Source organism: Peromyscus leucopus, chromosome 8b, assembly GCF_004664715.2.
Source record: "Peromyscus leucopus breed LL Stock chromosome 8b, UCI_PerLeu_2.1, whole genome shotgun sequence".
In the NCBI taxonomy this organism is placed as follows: Eukaryota; Metazoa; Chordata; class Mammalia; order Rodentia; family Cricetidae; genus Peromyscus; species Peromyscus leucopus.
Genome location: NC_051086.1, coordinates 85,455,971 through 85,483,102, shown reverse-complemented (window position 1 = coordinate 85,483,102; position 27,132 = coordinate 85,455,971). Strand labels below are relative to the sequence as shown.

General features: G+C 42.1%; 1 protein-coding gene across 1 annotated transcript in view; it reads right to left on the bottom strand.

Moving 5' to 3' along the window:
* The window catches only part of Smurf2 (SMAD specific E3 ubiquitin protein ligase 2), a 112,432-nt gene extending 98,973 nt beyond the window's left edge, over window positions 1-13,459 (bottom strand). Inside the window, exon 1 of the mRNA XM_028865206.2 lies at window positions 12,912-13,459. Within this exon, the coding sequence (XP_028721039.1) occupies window positions 12,912-12,963 (52 nt within the window). The 5' untranslated portion in view covers window positions 12,964-13,459. The remainder of the gene's footprint in view (window positions 1-12,911) is intronic.
* Window positions 13,460-27,132: the final 13,673 nt, after the last annotated feature.

Here is a 27,132-nt window from a genome sequence, read left to right as displayed (position 1 = left end):
TTTCTTTCTTTTGTTCCAAATAATTGAGGGAAGAAGAATTTGTTTGGCTAGCAACAGGGTGATTTTTCCACATAGAAATTAGTTGTTATACATTGTCAAGAGATTTGAAAAACCTGTTAGGGACTAAGACTAAAGAGATGGCTCAGAGGTTGTCTGTACTGCTCTTGCAAAGGACCAGCACCCCATGGCAAGCAACTCACAACAACCTGTAGCTCTAGAGGGATGCAATGCCTCTGGCCACACCCTGACATGCACATACGCACACAGACACATAATTTAAAATGATTTTTTTAATCAAAAAAGTTATGTATTGGTGAAGAGGAAAAATTAGAACAAAGTATAATGACTCACTTGTGGAAATGCCATAATGAAACCAATTACTTAATATGCTACCTTAAAAATTAATTTATAAACAACTTATTTTTAGAAGATATTGAATTTCAAACAATCTGTCCAACAAGCAGGTACTGGATACGAAGCTCAGGTATTGTATGAAATCAAGACATTTAATTATGTCAAGATGAACTAGCAGATGCACTGATCTGTGCTGCTCTCAAAAATGGTCATCTCATTTTACCTCTTTGTTTTGTTTTTCAAGACGGGGTTCTCTGTATAACTGCTCTGGCTGTCCTGGAACTCACTCTGTAGACCAGACTGGCCTCAAACTCACAGAAACTGCCTGCTTCTGCCTCCTGAGTACTGGGATTAAAAAGTTTTGTGCCATACCACCCGGCTCATTTTACCTTTTAATTACAAGCTTAATTTTTAAAAAGTGTAGAGTCTTTTGAAACAAACCCTATGTTAAAAAAGAGGGGAGGGTTAAAATATAAAATACAGTTTGGTGCATCCACACAGTTGGCCTACAGCCTCTACAGACTGTTTCTTTGCACCATGATTCTCCTAAAGAGGAGAGGGGATGAATATTCTCACCCTGGCCACTGAACAGCTAGCTAGTCCAGAACCTTGTATTATAATCTTTCTAAGCATGGTTATCTATTATACCCTTAATTTAATCCTTGGGCCTTTAAAAAAATCAAAACAAGCCTGCCATTTATTATAGGAGCATCAACTACCAAGCAGAGCAAATTATTAAATTTACTCTCTTTTGAACTAAGATAACATTATATCACTCCTGAAAATAATAGGCTTTGTTTTGTTTTTGGTTTTTTGAGATAAGGCTTCTCTGTGTAAGCTCTGACTCTCCTGGAACTCACTCTGTAGACCAGGCTGGTCTCCAACTAAGATCTGCCTGCCTCTGCCTCCTGGGTGATGGAATTAAAGGCATTCACCACCACACCCAGCCTTGTTATTTTTGTTTGTTTGCTACTTTGTCTGCAAGTCTAGCTGGTCCCCAAGCTTCCAAGAGATTCTCCAGTCTGCCTTCTATTTCCTATAGCAGTGCCGGGATTGCAGATACGTCACCTCTTTACAGGGACTCCAAGGGATTGTGCTGCTTGTGCTTTCCCCCAGTCCTTTTCCTGTCCCCTGTGCCCATCTTTTGTCTCACTTGCTGCCTAGGCTGGTTCTGAGTGCAAGATCCTACAACCTCAGCACCCCAAGTACCCAGGATTACAAGTGTATGTCCAAGTACTGGCTCAGACTTAAGATTTCTTTATTTTTATGTGTTATCAGAGTTTTGCCTGCATGTATGTGTGTGCACCACATGCATGTCTGGTACTCTTGAGGTTAGAAAAGGGTGTTAGATTCCCTGAAACTGGAGTTACAGATGGTTCTGCCATGTGGGTGCTGAGAACCGAATCCAAGTCCTCTGGCAAAGTAGCCAGTACTCTTGACCCTGGGGCTCAGACCTTTAAGTATGTTTGTCATACATCCTTTTTAAAAACTTTTACTCATTCAGTTAACAAAACTCTGAAATACATATTATCTTCCTACTACTGACAGACTGTGCATGTACTCCACAAATTGGTTTTCAATGAATATCAGCTAGACATTTATTTCTCTACGGAGGAAAATTTATACAGTGGTAACAGAGCTGGATCAGTGAGATAGATCAGCAGGTAAAGGCTCTTGCCACTAAGCCTAAGGACCTAAATTCAATCCCCAAGACTCAAATGATGAGAGGAGAGAACTGACTCCTGAGAGTCATACTCTGACCTACACACATGCACACAGTAATAAAGATGTTAAGAGTCCTATCAATCAAGTCAAAAATTAACAAAAGAATTCTTCAGTCCTATACTTTCTTTTTTTTTTTTTCTTTTTTTTTTTTTTTTTGGTTTTTCGAGACAGGGTTTCTCCATGTAGCTTTGCGCCTTCCCTGGAACTCACTTAGTAGCCCAGGCTGGCCTCGAACTCACAGAGATCTGCCTGCCTCTGCCTCCCAAGTGCTGGGATTAAAGGCGTGTGCCACCACCGCCCGGCCAGTCCTATACTTTCATAGCTTAATGATGTCAAAATTACTGAGATATTAGTTAATTCAGTAATGACATCATAGAAAGAAATCTTCGTTTCCAGTGAGGTCTTAAAGAACATTTGCACCTTTTTCAATTCCACCCATCTTTAATTCACAAATACATATTACTGATGTACCACATAGCAATCGTTAGCTATGGTATTCTGAATGTTTCAAATGCCTCATGACTTTTTTCAGAAATATAAAATGCTTTTTCATCCTCTCACAAAATGATCGATTTAACTAATCCATTTTTTTCTTTAGAAAATTTCTTTCTGCAAAAAAAGTTATCAGTCTGACCCTATGTCACACAAAAATACAAGTAGAATTAACTAATGTTAGCAGTGCTAATTTAATGAAGTTTTGTCTCTGTTCTATAACATGCAACATTTAATTTATATTCATAAACTAATTTATGTGTAGAGTTTCACTGAAAGCTGGAGTTGCCTTTCTCAGTGTCTAATCCTTCAATCCATTTATTCCAAGGACACTCATTTTGACTTTGATTTACAGGCCTTAGAGTTGACAGCTACCTACCTGTGCAGAAAGAGCTCCATCTACTGGTAGAAGAAAACCTACTTCTATTCATCTGCTAAATGAACACAGCAAGAAAATATAAAATGACTCCTAATGACATATTGCTATCCACATACATCAGTGCATCACTGAACCTTACTCAGAGAAGCAGCTTCTGCAGTAGATGACAATGAACACAGAGACCCACAACTGGGCAATGTGCCGAGTTGAGGAGATGGAAAGATTGTAAGACCCAGAGGTGGTGAATGACTCCAGGCAAACAGCTGATGCACAGATGAACCCACAGAGACTGTGGCAGCATGCAGACATATGAAGACAAAAATCTAAGCAGAGAAGAGGAAAGGACACAAAGTTTTTGGTCGGGGTGCCCAGGAAGCTACTTTCAGTTGATATCTGCTGGGAGAGAGAAGTCAATTTTCTCCAATGGAGTTAATGCATACTAGGTACATCAACCAGGGCAGGCCTCCTGCACAGAAATGGCTGGCCCACACAAAAGACTCCATGTTTTTTGTGCACTTTTGTTTTGTCTTTTGAGTTTTTTTTGCTTGTTTGTTTCTTTTGAGAGAAAAAAGAACATGAAGATGGGTGGGTAAGGAAGTGAAGAGATCTGGGAGGAGCTGGAGAGGGGGAAAATGATTAAAATATATTGTATGGGAAAAATTTAAAGCCAATAAATATTTAAAAAATTGATCTTTTTAAAAAATAATCTTAAGAGGATGAACACACTTGAATATGACAATACTGTTTCAGTTTTGTTTTTTTAAAACTCAGTCTCTCCCTATAACCCAGGCTGGCTGGAACTCACTATGTAGGCTGGCCTCAAACTCATGATTCTCCTGTCTCAACCTCACAAATGCTGAGATACAGGTATGTATCACCATACTAAGCTCTGGCACTATTTTTATGGAAATACCATAAGAAAATAATTTTAAAGTTCATAATTATGGACTTGGTAGGTGCTTCCTTAGCATTCATGATGGCCTAGGTCCAATTCCCAGCACTACAGGCATGAAGACACATACCTATAATCCTAGCACTCAGGAAAGCAGGAAGAACAGAAGTTCAAGATCATTCTCAACTACATAGAGAATTCAAGTCCAACCTGAGTAATATGACTCTCAAAACCAACCAAACCAAAAGAAAAAAAGAAAGAAAAAAAAGCAAAGTTATCTATACCAATATGCTTACAGCAATTATTTGTGGTAATAAAAATTGGAAATAAATGTTCAAGTAACAAAAAGAAACCTGAAAATGGACACTATCAAATTCCCTTATCTGGTTCTCCTAAAACCAGTCTTACTAGGTTCAATTAGAGTCTAACTTCCATACTACTGCTAGGCTATTTTTAATAGCAAATGTAATAAAGCTTCAAATATTTCAGTGGCTCCCATCACCTTAAAATAATATCAAACTTTTTGGCAAACATATCAAGGTCTTAAATGGAGTAGTCCCTGTCTATTGCCCACTCATACCCAATGCAACAGTCATAACAAATACTTGTGGGACTATATAACTATACATATCGGTTTCAGGCATCCGTTCAGTAAAGTGTCTAAAGCTCCTAATTTGTGCTGACACACGGATCTTGTCTTCATGGGATTTACACACAAAAACAAGTCCCCATAGATGAGTTAGATCCTATACCAGACTAGAGAAAAGGTCTCTAGTCATAGAGAAAAGACCAATTCAAGTGAGGGAAAGTTCTAAGGATAACAGTAATCTTTGACTGAACCTTTAAAAAAAAAAAAAAAAAAAAAAAAAAAAAAAAAAAAAAAAAAAAAAACCTAGACTTACAAAGCCCAAGAATAACTCCTAATGATTATTTTTCCACACAACACATAACAAGTTTTTAACCCTTTCTTTAGATAGGTAATTTGAGTTCTGAAATGTCTTAACTTCCTACTTCATATAGCTGTTGTACAAACAAAAAGTGACAACAGATAAAAACTTGACAGTGTCTTTTTTTTAATTGATCTGTGTGTTTGTGTGTGTTCATGCCCATGCCAGGTCATGAGTGTGAACTCAGAGGATTACTTTCTAGGGGCAGTTCCCTACTTCTATCATGTGAGTCTCAGTGACTCAGGTCATCAGGCTTGGTGGCAACCTGTACTTGCTGAGCCGTCTCCTTAGTTCCAGTGTCCAGTATTTAATACATGTCAATTATACAAAACATGCAATGATGCTGATTTATAGTAAGGATTAGTGTCACACACCTGTAATCCAGAACAGAAGAGGTAAAAGCAAGAGGATCACTCCAAGTTCAAGGCCAGTATGATCTCCAGAGTAAGACTCTTCTGTCCCACAACAAAACAAAATAAAATAAAACAAAACAAAAAATGCTGATTAAGGGGCTGGAGAGATGGCTCAGCTGTTAAGAGCACTTGTTGATCTTGCAAAGGACCCAGAATTGGTTTCAAACACCAACAAGGTTACTCACAATGATCTATAACCCCAGTTCCAGGAATGTGATGTTCTCTTCTGACCTCAGAGGGCACCATAAACACACATATATACAGGCAAAATCCCCACACACAAAATAAATATTTTTAAATGCTGATTATAACAGTATATTTCAAAGGTTCAGCTTTTTAAAAAATAAAAATAAAAAAAAAAAAGGTCTCAATGTATACTCCTAGCTGGACTGAAACTCACTATATAGACCAGGTACACCTCAAACTCACAAAGACCCACCTGTCTGTGCCTCCCAAGTGCTTTGATTAAAGGTATTCACCACCACATCTATTGGTTTTAGCATTTTAAATATGAAAATAACAGTGAACAAAAATGAGGGCCAATGGAAAAAACACAAGAACAAAGTGAAACAATCTATCATAATTTATCCAGGGACACAGTTCTCTCTACAGACCATGTAATTCTTATCCTACACATTACAATAATACAGTAACTGACATTCAAAATTATAATGAATCATAAATAGAACTTTACATTCTGTTAAATATGATCTATTTTTAAAGAGTAAGACATATTAGGGCCTGACATATAGCTGAATGATAGTGCTTGCTTGGCATGTACAAGGCCCTAGGTTTGGGCCACACAAAATTAATTAATTAATTAATTAGTTAAAATGAAAATTTTGTGTGCCTTAAGTTTGACCCTTTGCTTTACCTTGAAAACTAAATTATTTCAGGAATGGTGGCATACACCCATGATCCCAAAACTTGGGAAATGGAGGCAGAAAGATCAGAATTTCAAGGTCATCCTCATCTACACAATGAGCTTGAAGTCAGTAAACTACCTAATCTGTCTAAAAAGAAAAATATGACCCAAGTGTGGTAGAGCTGTTACACAGAGAAAGCCTGTCTCAAAAGACAAGAAAGAAAGAAAGAAAGAAAGAGAGAGAGAGAGAGAGAGAGAGAGAGAAAGAAAGAAAGAAAGAAAGAAAGAAAAATATGAAAGAAAATTTGAGTTATATGCTAAATGTGCTAAGTTACATGCTAAACAATAAAATGTTAGCATGTTGTCTTAGTCAGGATTACTATTGCTATGAAAAAAACACCATGATCAAAAGCAAGCTGGGGGTTGGGGATTTAGCAAGTGGTAAGGCCCTGGGTTCGATCTTTAGCTCAAAAAAAAAAGCAAGCTGGGAGGAAAGGATTTATTTGGCTTACATTTCCACACCATCATAGTCCACCATCGAAGGAAATCAGGACAGGAACTCAAACAGGGCTAAAACCTGGAGGCAGGAGCTGTTGCAGAGACTATGGAGAAGTGCTGCTTATTGGCTTGCTTAGCCTGCTTTCTTATAGAACCCAGGACCACCAACCAGCCCAAGGGTGGCACTACCCACAATAGGCAGGGCCCACCCACATCAATCACTAATTAAGAAAATACCCTACAGGCTTACCCACAGCCAGATCTTATTGAAACATTTTCTCAATTGAGGCTACCTCGTCTCTGATAACTCCAGCTTGTGTGAAATTGACATCAACTAGGCAGCACACCTGTTATTATAAAAATAGATAAATCATCGAATTGAAGACCCTGACATTAATCCATGCACATATGAACACCTGGTTTTTGACAAAGGAGCCAAAACTATACAATGGAAAAAAGAAAGTATCTTCAACAAATGGTGCTGGCATAACTGGATGTCAATATGTAAAAGATTACAAATAGATCCATATCTGTCACCATGCACAAAACTCAAGTCCAAGTGGATCAAAGACCTGAACATAAATCCAGTTACACTAAACTTAACAGAAAAGAAAGTAAGAAGCACTCCTGAATACATTGGCACCGGAGACCATTTCCTAAATAAAACACCAACAGCACAGACCCTGAGCACAACAATTAATAAATGGGACCTCTCGAAATTGAGAAGCTTTTGCAGGGCAAAAGACACAGTCAATAAGACAAAAAGACAGCCAACAGAATGGGAAAAGACCTTCACCAACCCCACATCTGACAGAGGATTGATCTCCACAGTATATAAAGAACTCAAGAAACTAGACATCAAAATACTGAACAGTCCAATTAAAAAATGGGCTAAAGGGCTAAACAGAGAATTCACAAAACAAGAATCACAAATGGCTGAAAGACATTTAAAGAAATGCTCAACATCCTTAATCAGAGAAATGCAAATCAAAACGACTCTGAGATACCACCTTACACCTGTCAGAATGGCTACGATCAAAAACACCAATGACAGTCAATGTTGGAGAGGATGTAGAGCAAAGGGAACACTCCTCCACTGTTGGTGGGAATGCAAGCTTGTACAACCACTGTGGAAATGAGTATGGCGGTTTCTCAGAAAATTAGGAATCGAACTACCTCAAGACCCAGCCATCCCACTCTTGGGCATATACCCAAGGAATGCTGATTCATACCATAAAGATACATGCTCAGCTATGTTCATAGCAGCACTATTTGTAATAGCCAGAACCTGGAAACAACCTAGATGCCCATCAACAAAAGAATGGATGAAAAAAATGTGGTACATATACACAATGGAGTACTACTCAGCTTAGAAAAACAATGAAAGCATGAAATTTGCAGGCAAATGGATGGAACTAGAAAAAATCATCCTGAGTGAGGTAACCCAAACCCAGAAAGACAGTCATGGTATGTACTCACTCATAAGTGGATTCTAGATATAAAATAAAGAACAATCAGACCACAACCCATAGAACCATGGAGGCTATATATATAGCATGGAGGTCCCTAGGACAACTGTGGCTTATAGTAAATTTTGGTTTTACTCAAATATTGAAAAAAAAATAGCCAAATGAATGGAAACACATGAACTATGAACCAAAGGCTGAGGGGTCCCCAGCTGGATCAGGCCCTCTGAATAGGTGAGACAGTTGATTGGCTTGATCAGTTTGGGAGGCAACTAGGCAGTGGGACCAAGTCCTGTGCTCATTGGCTGTTTGAAACCTGGAGCTTATGCAGGGACACTTGGCTCAGTCTGGGAGGAAGGGACTGGACCTGCCTGGACTGAGTCTACCAGGTTGATTGCAGTCCGGGGGGGGGGGGGGGGGGGGGATTTGCCCTGGAGGAGTTGAGAATGGGGGGTGGGCTGGGGGTAAGGGGAGGGTGTGGGAGGGGGGAGAATAGGGGAACCCGTGGCTGATATGTACAACTGAATGGTATTGTAAAATAAAATTAAATAAATAAATAAAAAAAAGATAAATCAACATGAAAAAGGCAGAAGCCATGATTAAAACACACATACTTCAAGAAAACCAAACTACTGCCTGTCTGAAGAAAATTAGTGTACAAGAGAGCACTTAACGCCAGGCGGTGGTGGCGCACGCCTTTAATCCCAGCACTCGGGAGGCAGAGGCAGGCGGATCTCTGTGAGTTCGAGGCCAGCCTGGTCTCCAAAGTGAGTTCCAGGAAAGGCGCAAAGCTACACAGAGAAACCCTGTCTCGAAAAACCAAAAAAAAAAAAAAAGAGAGCACTTAAAAGAAAAGAAGCAATGAATAGAAAATCTCTTAATAATAATTAAAAAAATTATCTTAAAAAATAAACTTATTTCATTGCTATGTCATAACCATAAAGAAAAGAAAGGAAGCTATGACATTTTGGTTTCCTCTTCAGAAACCAATAAAATGAATTAGCTACATTCAAATAGCAATAGCCCTTAGGAAGTCATTATGGTACACAGGCACATTCACGCTTAGAAACCTAAAAGTTGCAATGAAGTTCAAACATTTTAAAGTCTTGAATTAAATAAAATATGCAGTGAAATAATATTAAGATACAAATATATTTAAAGTGAGATTTTAGAATTAATTTTCCTTACATATAGGTCAACTTAACATCTTTACTGCCAAGGATTTTTTAAATTAATAAGAAACAGCATACAAAAACACTGCACTTACAAAAATGTCTAAAATAAAGGTTCTGGATAAGTAATCTGCTATTACTCCATACCTAAGAATTTAAAATATTAGAAACTACACTAAACTGCTTTTTCCAGCCTTTGATTTTCAAAAACAATAAGAGTATAAAAATTATCCCATTTTTTTCACTATAACCAAATATATAGACTATTTTCAACCCAAACCATTTCTTTTTTCGAGACAAGGTTTCTCTGTGTAGCCCTGGCTGTCCTGGAACTCTCTCTGTAGACCAGGCTGGCCCCACACTCAGAGATTGGCCTGCCTCTGCCTCCTGAGTGAGCCACTACAGCAAGGCTGGCCAATTTCTTACTGCTGTGAGGAATGCCGGTATTAGACAAGTGTCATGCTACAAATTATACAATATATAATCAATCCATTCTCCACTCTACATATACAAACTGAAATTGATAGTGTTTGAGATAGCCCATTTTAATGATCAAATGCTAATATGTTATAAAAACTAAAAGTAACTTGATAGAACATTCCATATATTCACCAATGGCCTACAGAATCTCAAATTTGAGATTAAATTAATCCCACTTCTTAGCATCGACAATATCACAGTTAACTAGTGGATGGATTTTAGGAATAGTTTGTGGAAAATATCTATTGTGGGCAGAGATTTCATGGGGTGGGGGTGGAAGGCTGAGAGACAGACAGGCAGAGACCGACTATGAAGAAAGAAATGTTAACACCTTTCAGCAATGGGCAATTTTCCATTAAGGATATAATTAACTACAGTTCATAAGGTACCTTGGAATCAAAGATACTCCATAAATGTAAATTTTTAAATGGCTTTAACTTAGAGCAAAGAACAGTAATCTTAAAACATCTTACAGCCCAAGTGTATTATAAACCAAATAAAAGTTCACTGTGGGATTTTTTTTTTACGTGAGTTTTTTTCCTCTATTAGGGAACCCAGTCTTAAATGAACTGTTAAACACTTAATCTAAAGGTATGCCAAACATTTCTTAAGGTCTTAACAAAGAATCAACCTTTTTTTTTAAACAAAAAGAGGCCTAGGTTAAATATTTTATTTGGCTTCTCAAGATGGACTGAGAAGTTGGGCACCAGCTCCAGACCAATTCCTGGACGCACATCAAACACAGCCCTGTCATTTATCCAGTCAGTCAAAACAATCTTTTCCATCTAACCCTTTTATGTTTGTGTCCTAAAAAGCTGCTAATTGAATCCAGCTCTTGAGATCTATTTGTTAAAATCTATAGTATTTAATTTGTAAATGATGAACAAAAATGAAAAAAATATAAGTTAATGTTCCTTGCAAAACAGAGGAGATTCCACCATATGTAATCAAACAGAGAACAATGTTTTTAATATTTGTCAGACTTTGAGAAAACTATTCACAGGCAAATTCCCAATGGCTTTAAGAAACAGAGTAGTTCAACTGTTCAAACTGTTTTTACAATCAAGAGGAGAGGACAGAGTATTTAAAATTCTTCAGAAAAATCTAAGTATACAAAATCACTCTATAAATTTAGTCTAATGTATCCATCCTCTTGCTCAAAAACTAAGTGTGATCTTTTTCCTCTCACTGGGGGTTTCCGTAGAACAGAGGTTATCACATTAGCCTAGCAAACTTCACTTGTGAATTTTTGTAACATATCATATGCAGCAAAGAAATGATGAATAAATAAAAGACCTACTGAATCACACCAACCCTCAGACACTGGGATGGCTGAAGAGGTGAAGGTGCTTTCTCTCAAGCCTGAAGGCCTGAGTTTGATCGGCAGGATTCATGAGGTGGGAGAGAAGTCCCACAAATTGTCCTGTGACCTCCGCATATGGAATAAAAACCTCAAAACTCATTTTATCCAAAGAAAATCAAAATCCCTCTTTTCTCTCCCATGTATATATCCCAGAAGGAAACAGTAACAGCCTATTTCCGATGGGTTTTGCACACCCATACTCACAGTTTCTGTCTATAATTACTGGCACAGGCCTGCCTAAAAAGAACAGCAACAGATAAACTAGAGCAACCAAGATCCTTTATAACTGTGTTCCACTGACTCTCCCCCAAAGACAAAAAAGATGAAAAGAAAAGCATCCCCCAATATAGCTTTTCCATTAAGAAACAGTTAATAATGCCTTGTTGTTTTCCCTAGGGAAAAAAAACACTTTCAGGTCAGTAATATGCATATATTTTTAATTACCGGGGGTAGGGGTGGTACTGAACATGAGTAAAGGGGCCTGTAAGAGGCCAGATACTTCAGACTCCCTAGAGCTAGAGATGCAGGTAGTAGTGAGCCAAGGTGGGGGTACTGGGAAGAGAATTCAGGTCCTCTTCAAGAACAGTACACTCTCAACCTCTGAACCATCTCTCCAGCCTCAAAAATAAAGTACTTTTAAGCTGTAGCCAACAGACCTTCAAGCTAAATTCTCAAACACCAAATACACTGCAAGTTATCTTGAAAGTACAGCCAATGGACTGGCATCTAACACGCCAGCATTCAACTACAAAATTCGTCCACGTAAATTTCAAAGTTTAGTGTGGGCAAATGTAATTACTTTATTCTACACTGGCACAAATGCATACGAATCCCCTACAAAATGCTATCTTTCTCATCACACATCTGAATAGAAATGTGGACAATTTACTTCCAATAATGACGAGGCTAGCATAGGGACAGTAGTTTCAATTACACTCTTAACTAAATGCAATTTTCCCTTAAAATGAGGGAGATGTAATCACGGAAGAATATCAGAAGTGGCACGGTAAGCAAATTATACCTGTAATATGTTAACAACTCGATGCACCTGGGAACATAAACAGTTTTGTCTTCTCTTTAACAAATCCCTCTGAGCATTCTTTTCCATTTAGAAAATGGTGAGGAGTGTGGAGAGAACCGGAGAAAGTTCGCTTGAAAGTTTGTACGAGTCCAGACTTAGAAATACATCCAAAGCAAGTGTTCCTAAAACCAGGTCTGGAGCTAAGACGTGAGCCACCAGTTCTGCGGCCTACAAGGAACAACCCCAAACACGCTACCCTACAATCAAACAACTTCCAAAACACAGAGTGTACAATGAGCCGGGAGTCGTGGGATCAGGCAGACACACCGGAAAAGCCAACCACAGTCTCAGTCCCTCCCAGAGACGTGCGTTTAAGGTGTGTGGCACTGGCCACAGAGGTTGGCAGCTGGAGAGTAAAGGTTTCACACCCGGGCATGGGTGGGTGTCCAAGTTAACAACCGGGGAACACACGCACACACACGCACACACACACACTCACTCACTCTCCCGTTAAGCACCTCACTCCATATTTAAGGAGTGTTTACTGCTTGCAATCAGCAACCGGATTCGGTAATCCCCTTCACGACCCCACCTGGGCAGTATAGCCCAGAGGCTGCTCCCGTGACCCGAGGAAACCAGACTTCGGGACCTCAAATCCACCCTCCCCAGGAGCCCCACGGGCCACCCTCGGCGTTCTGAAGCATTTCCCAAGCCCAGTTAAGTGGTTCTCCAATGACTCCCTGAACTAGGCCTTCCCACGCCCGCATTCCCTTCCAACGCACCACTGACCGCGACCCCGGCCCTCCGCCCGGCCGCAGGCGCCGCAGCCGCCCGCCCTGCTCACCTGTCAGGCGCAGCTTGACGGGCCCGTTCCTCCGGCCTCCGGGGTTAGACATGTCCCCGGCGGCGGGGGAGGAGGGGGAGGCGGAGGAGGCGGCGAGCGGACGGGCTGGGCTGGGACGACGGCGAGGCGCGGAGGAGTCACCACAGCGGCCGGGGCCGGGGCCCGAACAGCCCGCGCCGCGGCCGCCAGGGCCGGAGGGTCCCGGATGTGCCGAGCGCCGTCGCCATGAGCCGCGGAGGGAGCGGGACGCAGAGCTCCCCCCTCCTCCCACTTCTGCTTCCTCGGCCCGGGCCGCACAACAAAGCGGCAGCCGCGGCCGGCCGCGCCGCCGCCTCCGCCCCGCGCCCCCGCCGCCTTCCCTCCTCGCGGCCCGCCTCGGCTTCTCCTTCTCGGTGCCGCAAGGCCCGGGAGCCGACGGCGCGAAGTCTGCTGAGGCGGGCGGGTGATCGGCCGCTTCCTCCTCCACCCGCCCTCTTGTCTGAGGGAACCGGGTCCTGGGGCCGTCGCCGCCGCTGCCGCCGCCGCCACTCGTCGGCTCCTGGGGCGGGGAGGAGACGGGGGCGGGGCCGGCGGCGGGGCGGGGGGCGGGGGCGGGGCTATGGCGGCGGGGGCGGGGTTGTGGGCGAGGTCTCCTGCGCCTGGGGCTCCGGAGGAAAGCCGGACTGGGCACCGGCCGCAGGAAACGCGTGCGCCGCGGCCCAGACCCAGCTCCGAACTCCACCGCCCGGCGGCGCCGGCTCTGTGGCACCAGAAGGGGCCTGCTGACCAGCTCACTAAAAGAGAGCCTGTGTCCCTACAGGGCAGGCTGCCCATGTTAGACGCCCACTGCGCGCCCTGAGAGGCTGGCGAGAGTAAAGTAGACCCGAGATAGAAGAATTGATTCGACGAGACGCTATCCCCACCCCGAACGTTCCAGCAAATTCCCAGGAGTGCTTAGCTCTTAGTATAGTAATTGCCACCTCCACAGACTCACCTGATGGACCAGATCTGGTTACCTGCCTGCTCGGGCTTTTCTTTTTCCAGCAGCAGGACAAGCATAGGGAGATGATACAAATACTGCCAAGGATGGTGAACAAGATAAGTGGGCACTGTGAAAAAAAGTACAGGCAATACTGTATTTTGCTGTCCCAGTGGGAAAAAGGAAAAGGAGTGTGAATGACACTCTGATACTGTAACTACACTAATGTGAACTTATTCTTGACAAATAAATAATACAGGTGTTTTGGGGTTTTTTTTGTTTTGCAAGGTTGGGATGAGAGGACAGCCTTATTAATAGTGAATTACATTACATCAACCGCCACATATTTTTATGCAGCCATCTAAATGGCAATTGTGACTTTGTAACATGGAAGACTTTATATGTAATGCAGGATTTAAACGGAGAATACAAGTTGCATGTGCACACAAGAGTAACAATGAAAACTGAAGATAAGAGCGTGGATTTGTATCCATGTTAGTTTTGCTTAAGGCTGCTATAACATTAATGCAGTTTAAACTGTTCATTGAAGTCTAATACATTTTAATCCTAAACATTGTAAATGGTTACTTTCAATGTATTAGTTAAGTCCTTTCACTCTCCAGCTGAAATCCAAAAGCGTTTTATAGGTCTGAATACACTCCTACAGATTAAAGTGATCCTAAAATCATAAGTTTTAGCAGTAAAACTTAAAATACAAGGGACAGCTCTAGAAATTCAGTCAAGAAATAAAGAGTGCTTATTATTCACAAAGCAATGAACGGGGTCCTTGAGAAACACTTCTTTGTGCTATGTAAGATCTGAAGGCCCAGGAGACAATTCCCACAATAGTTATTGTAGCAAGAGAACAATAGCTACATCATTATTTCAGAAGCTGGGTTGTGACAATTGACTGAGCAAGCTGATGTATGCATTCACATTTGCCTGGTTCTTATGGCACACACTTTGTTCCCAACCACCCACTAACATAATTTGTAGCTTTGTATTGGGAAATGGAAGTTACGATATCAGAAAATGGTGGGGAACCCAGCAGGGGATGGGGGGGTGGAGGGGGCAGACTGACTTATGAATTTGAAGTAATACCTTGAAATAAGTGGTAGCTCAGGAAAATTGGTATAGGCATCATGTTCAGACAATTTGGCTTAGACTTCCCTAAATATAATGCTTTAAAACCATTCAGTATGGGCTGGAGAAATGGCTTGGTGTTAAGAGAACTTCTCTTGCAGAGGACCTGAGTTCAATTCCCAGCACACACATGGTGGCTCACAACCATCTGTAACTCCAGTCCCAGGGGATCTGACTAAGCACAGTGCATGTGATGCACACAGATACATGCAGGCAAAACACCAATACACATAAATAAATCCTTTTAAAAAAACTGAAAATATAGGAAATAAAACCATTTAATATGTTCACAACCTCTGTATGTACAGTGTTAAGGTTCAAACCTAGTGTTTTACACATGATAGGAGGTAAGTATGCCATCACTGGCAACATCTGGAACTCCTATAATATTTATTTATTTAGGTTTTGGCTTTTTTTGTGGGTTTTTTTTTTGTGGGGGGTTGTGTTTGGTTTTTTGTTTTTCAAGACAGTGTTTCTCTGTGAAGCAGACCTGGCTGTCCTGGAACTCACTCAGTAGACCAGGCTGACCTCAAATTCACAGAGATCCGCCTGCCTCTGCCTCCCAAGTGCTGGGATGAAAGGTGTGCGCCACCACCAACTGGCAATACTTTATTTATTATTTTAGCTTTTATTTTTTTCAGAATGGGTCTCACTGTGTAACCCTTGCTGGCCTGGAACTTACTGTATAGACCAGACTGGCCTCAAATTCACAGAGATCCATCCACATGTCATGTGCCACCATGCCCTGATCCCAGTAATAATCTTTTAAATCTGGGTACACAGGTGTTTATTTTATTATTGTTTTCTTTAACACATTAAATATGTGATATTGACTTTAACTAGTAAATGAAAAATTAGTAGGCCCAAACCACAGAGATGTTTGGACCAGAAACCTTTAAGGAAAAGAGAGTTTATATGTACCCCAAGCCACCAGGGGATATTTTGAATGTACATATAAACTATGCAGAGGCCTAGCAGATGATAGCTAGGAATTGGTAAGGACAAAGACAAAAAGTAGGGGTTGAGACTCATATCAGTTATATGCATTTAAATGTTAAAAATTTTTTTTTTTCAGAAAAAGAAAATAGCATTGAAGAGGGAGAAATGGCTGTTCACTATACAGCAAAATATTACTATGAGACTCATTCATCCAACTAATGATTTTTGAACTCCTTCTATGTACTGGATACAGTCATAGGCCTGTTCTGAGACAGAAAAATAATAATCAAAGATCAGTCTAGTGGAAGAAAACTGTTTGAATAAGGGGAAGAAAGATGGCTGGGAATATGGCTCAGTTGCTAGAGTGGTTGCCTCAAATGCACAAAGTCCTGGGTTCAAGGCCCAGGTTGCATAAAACCAACACAGCACACACTTATAATCCAGGACATCATCAGTTATGTAGTGAATTCAAGGTCAGCCTGGGCTATATGAGACTCTCTCTAATAATAATAATAATAATAAATAATAATAATAATAATAACAACAACAACAATAATAATAATAATAATAATAATAAAAACAAGAAAGAGGGGAGGGAGGGGGAAAAGACTTGTTAACATTGATTGGGTTTAAATAATAGGGCACTCAGATCCATACCAGGTTTAGAAACTACCAGCCTATGGTTCTGGAACTTGAGCGGGCATCAGCATCACCTGGAGAACTTGTTAAACACAGATGGCCGCATCCCACACCTGGGGGTGGGGCTAACGGGGGTCAATCTAAAATGGAACTCTGGTATTTACTTTTATTTATTTATTCATTCATTGTTAGTATGTCTGGGGGTGGCAGGAGCGTGTGTGCGTGCGTGTGCGTGTGTGTTTGAAGGGATAACTTTGTAGAGTTGGTTCTCTCCTTCCACCTTTACATCAAACTCAATTAATCAGGCTTGCAGACAAGTGCTTTTACCTATGGACCTGTCTCCAGAGGCCCTATTCTTTCCTCCCTTCTCCCTTGCCCACCCCTACCAGAGATGGAACCCAGGGCCATGTGCTTGCTAGGCATACAGTCTACCACTGAATTATGCCCATCTCTGGTTTGGGGTTTTCTTGAGACGGGCTTCAATAGTTTAGGCTGCTAGAAACTCACAGCAGCCCAGGCAGCCCTCAAACTCACTACAATCCTGCTGCCTTGGCCTCCAGACTGCTGCTTTTGCTGATGTGAGCCACCTCGCCCAGGTAATAGTTGCCCAGGTGATGCAGTTCTGCTCAGCGGGACACCATGCTGTGAGGACACCTGCCCCATCTAAATTACATTGCTAAGAGAAGCTTGATTCTCATTAGATTCAAGTTCAGCATGAGATGCTCTGCATGTTTCATTGCAGTAACAATTTTAGACAGTTTTGAGGGCAAACAAAGGAAGAACAACAGTTTTTGAGGAAGTCATGCTTTGCTTTTCCAATGTAAATTGTGCCAGCCTGCACCTTTGATACATCCAGGAATTGCAGAAAGCTTTTCAAAGCCATTTTGTTCCCTCGTGACTTCTAATTTGCTCTCAGCAGGATTGTATTGTGAACCTTTTATGGAATCACTGGTTTAAGCATTTGTCTCAAGTATACTAACACCACCAACTCCATACCAATAAAATCAATTTTTGGGTGGAGGAAATGCCTCAGAGGCTCACACTCATAGCACACAAGTGTGAGGAATTCCCAGAGCCTGAATAAAAGCCAGGAAGGTGTGGAGCTCACCTGTACTCGCAATACTCAGGTGGCAGAGACAAGAGATCCCCAGGATAAACTGGCTGGCTAGACTACCCAAATCCAACAAGCTCTGGGTTCATCAAGAGCCCCTATCTCAGAAAGACACCCAACATCCATTTCTGGCTTCCATAAGCACATGGATGCATACCTACATACGCATGTACTGACACACATCTATCTACACATGCATGCCTACCACAGATATACACACGAAGAAACATTTCCCCATAAGTACCACTTAACAAGATTCCCAATAAAAATGCTGTAACTTGGACAGCTAGATCAGCAGGTAAAGAGCACTTGTTCCCATGCCTTAGGACCTGACTTTGTACCCTGGGCCCTAACCAACAGAAGGAGCAGTAGCATGCACATATCCACACATATCTATACACATACATAGATGAATAAATGTAACTTTTAGAGATGAAGATACTATAACAGCATATGCTAAACATTATTTTTAACCAAAAGATTTATACATTTTATTACATATTTTACTAATCACTTAGCATGGTATCCTTTATAATGGTATCCTAGACCAGTGGTGAAAATCGACACACAGTTATAAGAATATTCAAAATACTTTTTTAAAAAACATGTTTCAGTTTTCCTGGGCTAATGTTAAATTTGATGTGACTTTGCAAGAAAATGCTTACCATCTGGACTTGGTATTTCTTCTGTTCCAGCCATTAATATATTTTTACATGGAAGTATTGTCTCCACCACTTAAAAAAAAAAGTATCTGAAGTAAGGTTATGTTAATAATGGCACTCCTGCAAAGCTATTTTTATAGTGTGAATTTCTAATTTCATATAGCTTATGTGCTATGGAAAATGCAAGCCTCAGGTACTCTGTTTATACCACTTTCTAAAAATCAACTTTTTTCATTTTTTAAAGTTTGTGAACTCAACTTAACATTATATTGTCACTGGACACAATAATGCACACCTAATGTCTCAGCAGTTATGAGGCTGAAGTAGAGGATTACCTCAAGTTCAAGGTCAACCTGGGCTATTAGTGAATTCCAGGGTAGTCCAGCTGCTTCCAGATTCACTCATCACTGATAAAACAGCCCCCGGAAGTCATTGTTGTCCACATGAGCCTCCCTCTCCCACCACTGTTCATTCCTCTCTGCTTCTGCCTTTGGGCTCATAGGAGTACTCATGCCTAGTCCTGTACCAACAGGGTTTATGATTAAGTCACATTCTGAGATCTTCTGTGGCCTCTGTCCACAGCAGATCCAGGCTCCAAGATGGAAACAGGAGTCCCAGCTCCTTCAGATCTGTGAACCCCCCGCCCCAACATTTGTCTTGGTATACTAAACTGACACTCCTAAACACAGCCGCTTCTGAGAAATCCACCCGGCTCATGGCTATAAGATGGTCCCTTGAACACCACTCCAGAGACACTGATTCAGTCATTGGTTTGGGACCATGAATTTGCATTTCCAATGCTCCTGGAACAAAGAACACCCTGGGAGAAGCATTACCTCATATAAGGAAAGAGCCTGGGTAGCCATGTTTATAGCAGGTGGGTGTGGTGGCCGCTGATTTGGAAATGGCAAACAGGAAGCCAATCTGATTTTCTGTCCTTGGAATGTGGGATGGGGACCCTGGCAGGCTGAACTAGCTGTGGGGAGCAGAGTTGAAAGATCATAGCGTTGGCAGCTGATGAAGCCAGTTGTAAAACCATAGGCTCTTCAAACAGATAAGAGATAGGTTTGTAGAAAAAGGTGGGCATGGCTGACAGGTAGGAGCTGTTGGACTTCTAAACTCTCATGAAGGAGATGGAGAGAGTGATAGATCACTTGCCAGTACTTCTAACCAGGTGTGCGCTTGTATTTCATCCCCAAAAGATTTGTCCTGGTTAGTTTTTGTCGGCTTGACACAACATAAAGCCACCCGGGAAGGGAGAACAGTAATTAAAGAATTGCCCTCATCAGATTGGTCTGTCTGTGAGGAATGGCCTTGGTTGATAATTCACATGGGTGAGCTCAGACCACTGTGGGCGGCACCATCCCTAGACAGGTGGGCCTGGGCTGCATGAGAAAATAGCTGAGGGGCTTGAGAGATGGCTCAGTGGTGAAAATTGGTGACTGCTCTCACAGAGAACCTGAGTTCGGTTCCCGGCACCCAGTGGTGGCTCATAACTGCATTTGACTCCAGGGAATCCAGTGCCCTCCTCTCTCTCTCTCTCTCTCTCTCTCTCTCTCTCTCTCTCTCTCTCACACACACACACACACACACACACACACACACACACACACACACACACACAATCATACATACCAAATAGTAAAAAAAGAAAGAAAGAAACCTAGCTGAGCAAGCCGGGAAGCAGTTCCTCTGTGGTTTCTGCTTCGGATCCTGCCCTGACTTTCCTCAATAACGGACTGTGACCTGGATGTGTAAACGAAATAAACCCTCTCCTCCCCGTGTTGCTTTTGGCCATGGTGTTTATCACAAGAACAGAAACACAAGCTGGAACAGATGCTAGCCCCGGAACAAGCATTCAGCCCTTCCCTTAAGAAGGTTTAAACGGACCCCTGGTTGTTGCCTTCACTTTCTAGCTGGAATACCTTTTCCTCTTGAGATCTGATCTAAGCTCATCTCCAAAGGCCATTTTTATTTTATTTTGTTATTTTCCATGTAGTCCGAGCTGGCCTCAAACTTTCAGTCCTTCTGCCTCAGCCTCTGGAGTCCCAAAAGCCTTTAATTGTCCCCAAACTGGCAGCCTATGGCTTAGACCCTTCTAACCACAGGGGCTACATCCAGAATCTGCAGCAGTCTCATACCCATGGATGCTGTGCCCGGGGAACATGGCTTGTGGTACAGTGCTGCAAGTCCGGAGTTCATGTTGGACTCAGCAAAGGGGGGTGGGGGGAACGGGGACAAAGTTAATATTTGTGTAACTATGACTTTGAAATAATATTTTGGATATGCTGAGTTAAAATATAGAATACAACTTCTTCTTCTTCTCCTCCTCCTCCTCCTCCTTCTTCTTCCTCTTTCAATGTGTTTACTAAATTTTGAAAAAAGGACCAGCAAGATGGCTCCTGAGTAAGGGCCCTGTCCCAAACCTGATGGTCTGGATTAGATCTCCAGGACTCACATGGTGAAGGAAGAGAACCAACTTCTGCAAGTTGTCCTTTGACATCCACTTCCCAGCACACACACACACACACACACACACACACACACACAAATACTTTGGAAGAAAAGTTTCTAAAAGGACAAAGTCGCTTGCGTTATGTGCATATTGGACTGTGGTGATCAGGGTGATAACCAGGTACCCATGGACTTCCCATGTTCATCACCCACTAAATTCTACCCAGCATCCGATTTTGCTTGAATAACCCTTTAGAAGACTTGGCCTTGGGTTAATTCAGCTCTATCTCACCATAGAACAGAAAAACTTCTGCCAGGTCCCACTACCAATCCCATCACACCTACATCATTTTGCCTTAAATTGACCATCATACCATCCAACTAAGTGTTAAAACTGAGACTTCAAAGTAATGACCAAGAGACAAGTGAGCTGGACAACCTCTGCTATGGGTAGAACTGTGTTCCCAAAAATTATGTGTCACAGTCCTAATCCCTGGGTTCCTGTGACTACGACCTTGAGATCTTACAAGTGTAATCAAGTTAAAGTGAGGTCATTTTAATGGGTCCTAAGGCAATATAGCTGGTGGTTTACTTGTTTGTTTTTAAGTGATATCTTTTTAAAAAGATGAAAATGCTAGAAACACACTGGAAGAATGACATGGATGACAGAGACAGAGATGGGTATGGTGCAGGGGGATGGCAAGGAACACCAAAGGTTGCTGACCACCACCAGAAGCTAGAGTCTTCAAGGGGACAAGTTCTAGTTTGCTTTCTATTACTGTGATAAAAAAATCAAAATAAAAACCCACTGCCCAGTAACACACGCCTTTAATCCCAGCCTTTGGGAGGCAGAGGCAGGCAGACCTCTGTGAGTGTGTGGCCAGCCTGGTCTAGAGGAATGAACAGTGAGACCTTGTCTCAACAAAACAAAACAAAAATAAACAAAAAACTCTTGAAGAGGACCTGGTTTTGATTCCCAGCACCCACATAGTGGTTTACAGCTGTCTGTAACTCCAGTTCAAGGGGATCTGAAGCCCTCTTCTGGCCTCCATAGGCTCTGCATACATGTTGTACAAACAAACAAACAAAAAAAACCTCATGCCCATAAAACATAAAGAAATTGAAAAAATAATAATAAAACAACAACTGTCCGAAACCAAATTGGGGAAGAAAGGGTTTGATTCAGCTTGCACTTCCAAGTGATAGCTCATCACTGAGGAAAGTCCGGACAGCATTTGAAGCAGAAACCACAGAGGAATGCTGCTTAGTGGCTTGTTTTCAGGCCCATGCTTCTTCATTCCCTTCTTTATACCTCCCAGGCCCACCTACCTAGGGATGGTACCACCCACAGTGTACTGGGCTCCCCTGCCTAGGGATGGTACCACCCACAGTGTACTGGGCTCCCCTACCTAGGGACGGTACCACCCACAGTGTACTGGGCTCCCCTGCCTAGGGATAGTACCACCCACAGTGTACTGGGCCCACCCACAATTAGCTATAGATGTAACCAACCGTCTTATTAAATAAGAAACACAGAAACAATGTAAAAGAGAAAGCCGAGAGGTCAGAGCTCAGAGCTAAAATCTCACCCTTCCTCCTGCTGTCCCAGCTTCGCGAAAAAGAGACCTACTTCCTGTCGGTTCGTTTTTTTATAGTATGTTGTTCTGCCTTCTCATTGGTTGTAAACCCAAACACATGACTGCCTCGTCACTGTCTGAATGTACAGCCCCCTAGGTCTTAAAGGCATATGTCTCCAATGCTGGCTATATCCCTGAACACACAGAGATCTTATGGGATTAAAGGCGTGTGCCACCACCGCCACACTCTTGCTATGGCTCTAATAGCTCTGACCCCCGGACAACTTTATTTATTAACATACAATCAAAATAATATTTCAGTACAATTAGATTACCACCACAACTAGCAATCAAGAAAATGCTCACAGACATGCCAGCCAATCCGATTAAGGCAATTTCTCACTGAGGGCCCCCTTCTCGGGTATGCCAACAACCAAGATTAGCCATCACAGAGCTCCTTGACTTTACAAGTGTTCTGTCTTCAGAACTGTGGGAGCTGTCTCATATGCTCAAGGCCCCGGGTTGCCTCTCAAGTACTGGGGGCCGAGGGGGGGGGGACAGAACCATGGGAGAATAAATTCCAGTTATTTTATGCCACCCAGTTTGGAATACTTTATCATGGAAGCGCTGAGAAACACATTCAAGCTCTAGGTCCTTTCTGGACTGTCTCAGATACAGTACAGGTGATGAGGCACGGGGCACATTGCACAGCTGATTGTCACTGTCCCTTGCTTCTGCACTTCTCCACTTGTGTATGTGTGGTGTGTGCCTGTGTAGTGTACATGTGTACACTCGCCTGTGCATGGGCAGGTCAACGTTGGATGTCAAATTGGTTGTCTTCCTCTGTTGCTTTCTACTGTATTTTTCGAGATGAGGCCTCTCACTGAACATAGACCTCACCTTTTCAGCTAGTCTAACTAGCTAGCTAGCCAGCTGCTGAGATCTGCCTGGTTTTCACCTTCCTAGTGCAGGAGGTCACAGCCCAGCAAGCGCTACCTGGATGTGAGTGTGCAAGAGTGCTGGGGATCTGAACCCGGCTCCTCACGCTTGCGCGGCAGGCACTTTACCCATCTCCCCATGCCAATACTGTGCCTTTTCTTTTTGTTTTGTTTCCCAAACCCAGAATCATGAAACTCAAAGCCATTTTGTGTACCCATTTTCAAATGTCTAAAATACAAACTAGCTTGTTAGACTGAATTCTGAAGCTAAAAGAAAATGTAATTTGAAGAGATTGCATATTTTCCAAAGCCAATTTGGTGATTTAAGCATGGAAGTATTACAATGAAATGTTTGCAGAGTTATCTGTGCGTGCTGTGCTGTAAGCCGATACCATGAAGCAACACATCCTTTCGAGATGAGGTAGCAGTCTCAACCCCCAGGGAAAGGGAGCGAGGCATCACTCCGAGGCAACTACTTTGGACAACAGAGCTCCATGAGCAGACCAAAAGGAAGTCATTTCCAATCATCTTCAAAATATACACTGTAGTAGCTACAACATGACTCTCTAATGGCAGGGGAGGAGATGGGGAAATATTTGTGCAATGCAGTCTTTGTGGGTAAGGCAGAGACTATGGGCCAGAATGAGATCAACCAACATGACTCTTAAACCATGTGTCAATGTCACATCACGGCTTTAATTAAAACAGAAAAATCCCCCAATGGCTGCTTTTGCCTTTTGGATCCACCCAAGCTGCTCTGAGTGGTATTCCTGACATTACCTTCCCTCTGCTGCCTCTTCAGCCGCATTTCCTTCTCAGCTCCACCTAAAGACTCATCTTTCAGACTCCTGGTTCATTTCTTCTCACCTTCAGCTACCTACCTTCCAGGGTGCCCGCCATGTCAAAGCCAAAGACAGGCAGATTTTGTGTGTCTTTTACCTAATGTAATTGACTTCTTGATAGGTGATCATATTTTAGTGTGAATTCATCTGTTGATGCATTTCTTAGAGGTATGTTGTTTTGGTTAATTGTAGGTAATTGAATGGGATAACTAGAGATCATCGTCTATCTTCATTCTAGATTTAAGAAAAAGGCAGATGTTATCTGAGTGTGTGCACTCATGCCTCTGTGTGTGCATGTCAGTATGTGCATGTCTGTGTGTCTGTGTGTGTAGACTGGAAGTCCATTCCATGTGTATTCCTCAATTTCTCTTCACCTCACTTTGGAGACACGGTTTCTCACGGAACCTGGAGCCAGACGGGTAGACCTGGCCTCGAACTCACAGAGATTCACTTGCCTTTGTCTCCTGAGTGTTGGCATTAAAGGTGTGTACCGCCACACCCAGGCTTCCTGCCCGACTTTTACACGCCTTTGGGGGATTGAACTTGGGTCTTCACGCTTGCTTGTTCTGCGAGCCACCTCCCCCAGCCCTAGTCATCTTAAACGACAGTCATAACTTGGTGTCGTGGCACACTCCTAGAATACCAGCACTTGGAAAGCTGAGACATTAGGATGGTGAGTTGCAGGCCAGCCTGGGCTACATAGTTAAACCTTGGTCTTCAGGCTAGCATCCTTAAAATGTCTGACCAGCACTCGAGAGGCACAGACAAGTGATCTCTGAGTTCAAGACCAGCCCGGTCTACAGAGCAAGTTCCAGGACATTCACAGTTACACAGAGAAATCTTGTCTAAAAAAAAGAAAGAAAGAAAGAAACCAACAACAACAACAAACCCACACAGTTAATAAAATGTAATTTTAAAAAAGGTCTGACCAAAAGTTTAGGCTTCTCTTTGAGGTAGGGCTGTGTTATGGCAATGCTTCTACCATGGAAGGTTCTTCTAGTAAGACTGATAGTATGGAAAAACTAAACAGAGGGCAGGGTACTGAAGGCCACTGGACTCCAGGGAAACTGAATTCCTTAGTGGGGGAAGTCAAACATGTTAACTGACATCCATTTGAGTCCGAAGCAAAGAGCCCTATTGAAAACAGATTCAATGACTTTTAATATCATCACAAAACAATATAATCTTGTCTTTCCTGAATGATGACAGAGGAAAATGCTAGAATGTATCCATTTCTTGAAACAGTGGACAATGTAACTACAGAACTGTTTCCTTACTGCAGAGAGGCATTAAGACTCTAGAACATACCAGTTACTGTGGCATGTGCCTGCAGCCCTGGCTATTGGGAAGGCTGAGGCAGAAGGATTACTTAAGCCTATAATTCAAGACTAACCTGGGCAGCATAGTAAGGGTTTGCCACAGGGAGAAGCGGGGAGGTGGGGGGGGGTGGCGGGGGGGAGCGGGGGAGACGAAGAGAGGGATGGAGGGAGATTAGAACTAAGATACTCATTTCCCTTTGGTTGGTCGGTTGGTGTTGGTTTGTTTTGGATTTTGAGTTTTGGGTTTATTTTTTGGTTTTGGTTTTTTGTTTTTCTGGCCCAGATGCTTTGTGGGGAGGGATGTTTTGTGTCTGTTCGTTTTTGAGACAGGGTCTCATGTTATAGCCCAGGCTGGCTCACTACTCACTACATATCCCAGGGTATCCTGAATGATCCTTCTGCTCTAGCCTCCTGCTTGCTGGGACTACAGGCACGAAGTACCACACCCAGCTCAGAATTTTTCAAGAATTGTTTTCAGTATTAAACCCTCAGTGGCCATTCCTTTTTTACGGCTTGTTATTGTGGCTTTAAATTCCTACCCACTGAATTGGTTTGGACCTTATTGAAAAAGGAGTCTACAAATAGATATCAAAACACGTTATACCCTATAATTCCACTCTAGGAACCTAAATCTAAGGAAACAATCAAGAGGTATGCACAAAACATACCCAAAGTTCTTTATCCCGACACTATGTAGGAGAACGAGTTGAAAAAAAGCATATAAATGTACAAAAGGAGATTGGTTTAAAAATAATTGGTATAGTCATATGATAAACTATTATGCAACCATGGAAAATCGTGTTCCCAAAGATTTTATTTTTTTTCTTCAGATGTTTTTATATTTAAAAAACATGAAAATTCCCTTCCCTTCTCGTTTTCCCCTGGGGGAAACAGCCATCATGAATTTGGCATGCAATCATTCTGTGCAGGTTTTCATGTTTCATTTTATTTAGTGACAGAAAAGGAATGCATTTGTAATATAAATATATGAAAAAATGTTGAGAAAGAAAAAAAATGTGTGAGGAACAGTCCCAAACCCACCATTAAACAAATATACTTTCTGTTCATGCATTCAAAATGATATTTACAAAGAATATGAGATTCTCACCACTGTTCCCAGAGCATGTAATCAGTAGAGGAGGTAAAAATAACCAAAAAGGATGCCAAGGAAGCACATTGTTTGTATTGCTCAATGATTTTGCATGAGTACATGCATGTGAGTGCAGGTGCCTGCGAAGGCCAAAGGCATCAGATTCCCCTGGAGCTGAAGTTCTAAGTGGTTGTGAGTCACCTGCGTCCTTTGGAAGAGCAGTACATGCTCCTCTACTGAACAATCTCTCCAGGCGTGTATGTATCTTCTATAAAGAATGTACAAAGGATGGAGTGAGGCACATCTGTGATCTCTGAATTCTGGAATTAGAGGCAGGAGGATCAGATGTTCAAGGCCATCCTTCGCTAGCAAGTCAGAGGCTTGCCTTGGCTACCTAAGGTCCCATCAGAAACCAAAATAATCAAATAAACATGGCACACAAGGGTCAGAAGAGAGCTGTCTATTGCTTCGTAGGATGGCTTTTTAATAACTCAGATACCTATTAAAGGGATCCTACAATTTCACTGAAAATGTTGAAACAAAGATTTT